At 34.4% G+C, this 8,399-nt stretch overlaps 1 protein-coding gene across 1 annotated transcript in view; it reads right to left on the bottom strand.

Moving 5' to 3' along the window:
* The window catches only part of LOC107713123 (gamma-aminobutyric acid receptor subunit beta-4-like), a 49,055-nt gene extending 40,772 nt beyond the window's left edge, over window positions 1-8,283 (bottom strand). The window contains exons 1-2 of the mRNA XM_016518558.1: window positions 8,135-8,283; window positions 6,752-6,846 (exon numbers count right to left, since the gene is read on the bottom strand). Of these exons, the coding sequence (XP_016374044.1) occupies window positions 6,752-6,846; window positions 8,135-8,283 (244 nt within the window). The remainder of the gene's footprint in view (window positions 1-6,751; window positions 6,847-8,134) is intronic.
* Between the last annotated feature and the right edge of the window lie 116 nt (window positions 8,284-8,399).

Genomic DNA, 8,399 nt, shown 5'->3' with positions numbered 1-8,399 from the left:
TACATCCTCTGAAAGCTGAATAAATAAGCTTTACATTGATGTATGGTTTGTTAGGATAGGACAATATTTGGCTGAGATACAACTATTTGAATATCTGGAATCTGAGGGTGCAAAAAATCAAAATATTGAGAAAATCACCTTTAAATTGTCCAAATGAAGTCTTTAGCAATGCATATTACTAATCAAAAATTAAGTTTTAATATATTTACAGTAGGAAGTTTACAAAATATCTTCATGGAACATGATCTTTACTTAATATCCTAATGATTTTTGGCATAAAAGAAAAATCAATAATTTTGACCCATACAATGTATTTTTGGCTATTGCTACAAATATAACCCAGTGATTTAAGACTGGTTTTGTGCTCCAGGGTCATATATGACTTTTGAAGACTTTGAGCATGGTCCATAAGTCATCTGGACTGCTTTGGCATCCTTTCAAGGTTTGAAAATCTCAAATCGAAGTCTTAATGAAACTAAGACGCCTAAGTACACTTTTAAAGACATATTATTTGCAGTAATGTCAAATTAAAAGTTTTACTGTTTCGTTTTAAATCATGTTTGAATAACATTTTAAAGTACACTTATTTTGAAGTCTTGACCAAAATGCTGAAGCACATCTAAAGCACTTGATGTTCATTTTAATTGTAGCATGTTATTTTACATTATATTAAAGAGTAATATATTTTGAATGTACTAAATTGCAACTTTACATCATTACAAATGAGTAATTATAAATATATTTAAATACATGACATACAAATTTCAATAGAAATGACTTTACAGTATATTTTAGTTTATCATAAATGCTTGTCACTACATTCAACAGTACAATTTAACCATCTCAAAGACCGAAGTAATTCTGAAATTACATATAAATATATGGTCCCACTTTATATTAGGTGGCCTTAACTAATATGTACTTACATCAAAATAAGTACAATGTACTTATTGTGTTCATATTGTTTTTATTGGACATTACATGTATTGGACATAAATTTTACGGTAGTATACCGTTTTTGGAAGTGAAAAAGACTTCCAAAGAAGTGAATAACCGTAAATTGACATTAGCAGAATTCCCTGCGTTACATTTCAAATTTGATGTTTTTTTTTGAAATAACTACTTTTTGTTTCTTAGTTTTTTCTTATCAGTTTTGTATATTAGGGTTGTGTGTTCCATCTAATGTTGTTAAATGTTGTTATTTCAGTTTCATGTGTGTTACCATGATGGTGTTTAGTGTTTGTGTGAATGACGCTGTGCACCTTCTATATATGTTATTATTTAAAAGTTGCTTGTGATTGGCTTTGGTTCATCATGTGACATTCTCATCACCACCTGCATTTTGTGGTTATCAGTGTATTACAAAGGTACAAAACAGATTTCAGTACTTCAATAGGTTGGTATATTAACATTATATCAGTTAATGAAATTACGGTATTTAACTGTAAATGTAAGTTAAAACCGTAAAACCTAAAATGTTGCTACCGTAATTTTTTATTTTTTATTTTATTTTAAAATGTAAAAAAAAAAACTGTTTACAGCCCTAGTATGAATATTAAAAATAACAATTATCATTATTAAAATGAAAGAACAGTTTATGCTGCAAGAGAGAAAAAAACCCCATGTAGTTGATTTATGGCCTCGGGTGTGACATGTTGCGTATCTAGGCAACTGTATTCATGTTCCATTCTGTTGATTAAACTTTCAGCATGTTTTTTATGAGCAGCACATAAACAGGCCCTGGCGACATAGCCGGACTGAACCAGACCTGAGAACATGAAGGTATCTTTTGTTAGAGAGAATGACTTGAAATGAGAAATCGCAATCTCATAAATTCAAAGTCTTCAGAGACCTTCAGAGGCTGCCCTGATTATTGAGGTTGTAAATACGGCCAGCACGGGCTGTAATTAATCCACTGTCTTCTTCTTCTTCTAGACAATGGGGAATTCTGTTTCATTTGAATGAAGCAAAATGATCATTTTCCATTGTCATTTTTTTCCCAGAGGAATATTCACACCGTTTACTAGATTATACATAAGTGATCATGTGCAGCAGGCCACGATCGCAAAATAAACCCAGACATGGTGATCAGGATTTGCAGCAGGTTTTGTATCACCCTAAAGAAGTTTATTTCACAATAATAGCCAGGTGATTGTATACAGATTACCTAATAATGAAAAAAATGTGCAAGAAACCCATGCTGTTGGCAGAGGCTATTTAATCAAAACATCAGGTATCAGGTACAGTAGAGAGTAACAGTGGATTTAGTTTTTGATGCGGCCAACCTGATTTCCGTTCTCTTTCCCCATTGCATATCAGCTAGGAGATGCATTTATTGGTTACACTTTATTTCGATAGTCCACTTTAGACATTATATTAACTATAAGTAACTTTGTAACTACATGTCAACTACATGTCAACTAATTCTCATTAATTTGCAACTACATGTCTACTAACTCTCAGAGTAGACTTAGGGTAGGTTTAGGGTTAGTAGAATGTTGACAAAGAAAGTGTTAGAAGATATTAAGCAGACAGTCTACTAATACTCTACTAACTGCTAGTTGACATGTAGTTGCAAAGTTACTTACTGTTAATAGAATGTCTAAAGTGGACTATCGAAATAAAGTGTTACCCATTTATTTAAAAGTAAATGAAGGAAATATGATTAATGAAGTTCCTAACAGGTATTTAATTGCCCTATAATTGAAATTGGATGTGGTGTTCACATGTTGATTGGATGGGCCAACACATTGACGGCGAAGACCTTCGAGGACAGGCCAGGGTTAGGTCCCAATAAATCAGCATCGATTGTATGATTTTAATGATTTTAATATAATATACTAAAGCAGTACTGTATTTATCCTTTGTGGAAAAAGACAAAAAATCCAAAATATAAATATATATAATTTAATTCAATAACAAAAAGACCATAAAAAGTACATTTTTTCTTTCCCCATTTGGTTATTTATTTTTTTAAAGGTCTTTGTTTAGCAAACATTACATTAGCAATATGCTACTGTTGAACTGACTTTTGGATTTGGAACAAAGCTCAAATCCAGTGACAATCAAACCATTCATCGTATCGAATCCTTGAAATGTCTCTGAAATATTAAATGGGAGAATGTTGTCCAAATAGCTCACGAGCAATGATTATGATGATTATTATTACAAGTAGATTGACAACCGCATAATTCACCAAAAACATCAGCATCAAATATGGTCTCCACTTTCTATGGTTGCATCAATGCTTTGAAAGTCGTATCGCGCTCAAACACAAAAATGCAGTTTGAGTTGTGCTCAGACTGTACACCACATCCATGGGCTATTTATTGAGAGCTGGAGCCAAAGCCAATAACTACAATGCAAACACGAAAGGCAATGACTTCGAGTGTAAAGCAAGGCTGAATAAAATGACTCATCATCTACTGCTGCTGAAACAATGAACATGAACAGAGTAAGAATGGCTACAGACCGGAACTGCCATATACATGTTAGTCTCAGCCTAATATTGAAAATCATGTTTAAAATGCACTAGAATGGTATTTGTAGAAATGATTATAATACCTGTAATGCTTTATTGTGTGATATAGCTGTTTGTGCATGTTAAATCCACGCCAATGGTAGTTAAATGCCTTGTTTTTTTCCTGTCATTATTTCCGTGACTTAGCTACGTCATGTTGCAATTTTTTTTTTTTATGCATTAACTTCCAATACCGACACAATACTTTTCATAAATATAATACTGCTTATGAAGCTTCAGGAGTTGGAAACTGTTTATGGCTAGTGGATTTTACAACAGACTAGGCCAGCTGACCAATCAGAGAATAGGCTTTTCAGAAAGGAGGGGTTTTAAAGAGACATTAAAACTGAGCGTTTCTAGCAGAGAGTGAAAGAGGTGCTGCAGCAATGTACAGTAAAATAAAAATTATGTGTTTTATATTTTTAAATCATGTAAATGCATTCTAGTTGACTGCAAAATTAAAAGTATGAACTTGTAAATGAGCATAATATGGACACTTTATGTGTTTGAGGCACATAGAAGGAAATTAACTAAATGTCCAAATTGTACGTAATGATTATAATAATCAGTACATTTATAATATTTGGAGAGACAATTTTTTAACACAGAATCTTCAAATTAAGTCTGCTAAATAGGTCTGAAATGTACAAATTTGTGATGAACTGTGTGTGTCAGCAAATTAGTACAGTACAGTACAATTTCTAATAAGGCATTTGCACTAAAAAGAATGACAATGCCTTAATAAAAAAAAAATGTATGGTGCAATGCTATTTGAAGGTAGTTAAACTGAATTGCAGATATATCGTTAACAGCATTCAAATTAAATGTTTTTTGCGCTGTAACACAGCTCACTAAAGTTGAACAACTCTATGCATGTGTGTGTGAATCCATGTATGCTCGCATACGTAAGCAGGCTTTACATTTATGTGTGGTGTGGTGTGACTTCACACACACAAATACACCACGACCAAACCCCGCGGCTATCCCTCTAGCCGGCCAAAGAGATGGAGCTCTTTTAGGACGGCCTGGTTTCTCGACCACCTAACCGTCCTCTTTCTTTCTCTCCATCTCTATCCTCTTCTCCCCTCTTCACCCTCCCTCTCTCTCTCTCGCTGGCTAGCGTAGCTGCGGTCTGGGTTCAATTAAAATGCACGGCGCTCTAAAGCTGAAGTTGGTCAGCAGTTGTGTCAGGAGTCTTGGGCTCTGACTGATGATGGAATTATCAGGATGTGATAGACTACAGTTCCCTGCCCTCCATCAGAGCGGATGCTGCTCCCAATACAAGCGTGCAGCGTTGCAGGATAACTGACCTCACATCAGTGCTCTGTGGAGGGGCCATCACTGCTGACGAAATGATGTAAAAATGGTATTGAAGAGCAGAGATGGGTAGTAACTGATTACATGTAATCTGGATTAAAAAACAAGTACTTGTAATTAGATTACTTTTTTATAGATTAGATGATTACATATTATTGACAAAATAGCAATAAACAATCAAAAAACGAATGACATTTCACTTTTTTAGAAAGTGTTTTAATTTGATTGATTATATTTAATTAATTATTAGTTTTGCATTAAACTCACGAATCCCTTGCAGTTCCTTCACAAACCCCAGTTTGGGAAACCTTGACGTAATGCAACGTTTAATGCACTTCATGTTGTTAATAACAACAAATGCAATATATGTGACCCTGGACCACAAAACCAGTCATAAGGGTCAATTGTTTGAAATTGAGATTTATCTTCTGAATAAACAAGCTTTTCATTGATGTATGGTTTGTTAGGATGTGACAATATTTGGCTGAGATACAACTATTTGAAAATCTGGAAGCTGAGGGTGCAAAAAAATCTAAATATTGAGAAAATCAACTTTAAAGTTGTCCAAATGAAGTTCTTAGCAATGCATATTACTAATCAAAAATTAAGTTTTGATATATTTACGGTAGGAAATTTACAAAATATCTTCATGGAACATGATCTTTACTTAATATCCTAATGATTTTTGGCATAAAAGAAAAATCGATAATTTTGACCCATACAATGTATTGTTGGCTATTGCTACAAATATACCCCAGCGACTTATGACTAGTTTTGTGGTCCAGGGTCATATATTTTCTCTTTGTATTTTTTTATATCAACATAGTACAAGAGTATCCTATTTAAATGAATGGGATAAACAAGTTAGGTCAAAAGTAATCTAATAGTAGTCCAATTATATTACCTAAAATGTGTAATGTAATGGATTACGTTACTAACTGCAATTTTTTGTCATGTAATTTGGAATGAGTAACGGACTACAATTTATAAGTAATCTACCCAGCTTTGTTGAAGAGAACATCGAACATGTTTATGATCTCAAATTGGTCAATGTGTCCTAAAATACTGCAAATCAGACAACAATGCAGCACGGAATTCAATATCAAACTCATAATTTCTACCGAAAAAATGCTCTATGCTATATGAATGCATTTTGAGAGAATATACATATATATATATATATATATATATATATACATATATATATATATAGAGAGAGAGATAGATAGATAGATAGATAGACTTGCTTCTTTGTTGAAATACAAAGCAATTTGCTGAAGGACTGAATTGAAAAGTACATTCTGTAACAAATCTATAGTCCCTTTGCGATATCAGCGGACAAACACAAGACTTGTGATGAATAGCCAGACAAGCTGACTTCTGGGTGAAACAAAATTCCGACTTTGTGGTTCGGAAAGCATCTCGTTGTCCTTCAACAATGTAAACGTGTGCAGAAATATGGACCATGAACAGCAACCTAAAACTGTGTGCTCAGCCTTTGTGAAAACTGTACCAACACAACGTTTTTTACAGGGGGCGGTGGGGATTTGTGGGCATACAGGATGCAAGAGCACAAAGTGCCTTTCCATCTCAAACAGTCCCTTGTTTTCTTTCAGTACTGCCTAACCTTGAGATTGATGCTATTAAACCATGAGATGTTTCAGCAGTTTCTAGAAAATGTCTGCCTTCATACAGTCACTTTAACATTAAGTCTTGACATGAGACCATGAGTAACAAACCAGTCTTAGTATATATATGTTTTTAAGGCAAGTTTTGAAAGCTTTCCTGCACAAGGAGATATTGCATGACTATGTACGTACTGCATCAGTCAATGATATCGTATGCTCCAGATAAGTGAATGCTTCACCAGTGACTGGTGAGGATTTAAGATTTCTAAAAAAGAATCACGTGTACCTCCGAAGTCTGGCCGAAGGCGGATGTCATACCCCTTCAGCAATTTGTCCACTGTCGTCTTGGCCACAGATATTCCGGTATTTCCGGTGGAGGTGCTGCAGAAGAGAGAATTGAGAGCACTTTTTGTTGAAATTCAGCTAAAGCAAAATTTACATCACATAGCTAATTTGTTCATTCATGTGATTTGATGAAATCCTTTATGATTTTATTGCACTGCATTTTGTATTTATTCAAGATTTTGTTTTTCTTGAATGCTGCCAATCCGAAGAGGCTTATCTCTATCAATATAACCACCACATAATCATTAACATAAATCTATGGGATTGAATAATTCATTGGGGGGGGTTTTCAGAGCATGCTACTGAAAGCTCCATTGAATCTCAAAAAGTAACATCTAAACATTTTAAACAACACACCTAAACACCTGACATTTTGCTAAAAAACCAAAAACCTTAAAACATCACATTGTCAGCAGTCAACAGTGGGTGGTCAGTTCAACATGTAACTTTGACGACTGGTATGAATGGGTTTATCTGGTTCAAACATGCCGTTTTCAGCCAGGGTTTTAAACTCGGGGTCCCGGGACCCCTGAGGGTCTGTGAACAGATGGGTAGTTGATGCATAACATATTCCGTTTTTTTTTTTCATCAGCATCAACATTTTAGGATAAGATGTATATGAATGTTTAGATGAAATTGTAGACCGTTTTAACATTTTGCCCTCACTAGTTTATTGTAGATGGTTGTGTGGTGTTGTGGCTTATGACACATTTTGAAAAGAGCAAATATTCAGTCTCAATTACTATGCGGTCATTAAAGCTGTATGAATAATAATTAATAAATAAAACAGTTTGCAGTGCAGTATAGAATGTTACACAGCAAGACGTGTCCGTTTACAAAAATATATAATGTTACCTGTAAATACAGAAAAAAATATATTATTTATATTTTTACATTTTTAATAATGTATTAACGTTATTTTCTTTGAGGGGAAAGGGTAAAATTGAGGTATTGGGGGTGCTTGGCTGAACATGTAAGACCACTGGGGATCCTGCTTGGTCTTTAAAGGTTTGAAACTCTCTATTTAGGGGTACCTTTTAGTGTTTTTTACAACAGATAGCTTGCACATGACAGCCATTCTCGATTAAAAATGCATAAAAAATAAAATAAAAAAAAACTCCATCCACACTGAACTGAAAGGAATGTAGTAAAACGGCAAAATGGAAGGGTTTTAGGCCACCACTGTTGGTTTCAATGCTTTTAATGACAAATCATAAATAAACGAAGTGTGATGAGTAAAGGCAGAAATGTTTAAAGTATAATCAGGCTTGTCGTTTGTCTTACAGGTGTTCCACAAACACAGTATGACATGGAGAAAAGATACGTGCATTCGGCCTCAAAGGCTTCAAAGCCACGTCGCATCTCAATGATCATCAGTGAACACATGTCATTAACCATTATTGACTGATAGGCGTCGTCGTTCTTATTCTTATTGGCTGAGTGATGATGGATCTCTTCTAACGCCAGCGACATGGTGGGCATGGGTGGGGGTGGATCAGAAGGAAAAAAACATTGATCATTTGAATATTTGTATTTCACTCAGTGGGCCGTTGCATCAAAAACATATTGGTTACAGATATTGGAAAACG

This window comes from Sinocyclocheilus rhinocerous, unplaced genomic scaffold (genome assembly GCF_001515625.1).
Source record: "Sinocyclocheilus rhinocerous isolate Xijiao unplaced genomic scaffold, SAMN03320098_v1.1 scaffold387, whole genome shotgun sequence".
In the NCBI taxonomy this organism is placed as follows: Eukaryota; Metazoa; Chordata; class Actinopteri; order Cypriniformes; family Cyprinidae; genus Sinocyclocheilus; species Sinocyclocheilus rhinocerous.
Note: the sequence above shows the minus strand (reverse complement) of the source record. Positions and strands in the feature narration are given on the sequence as shown.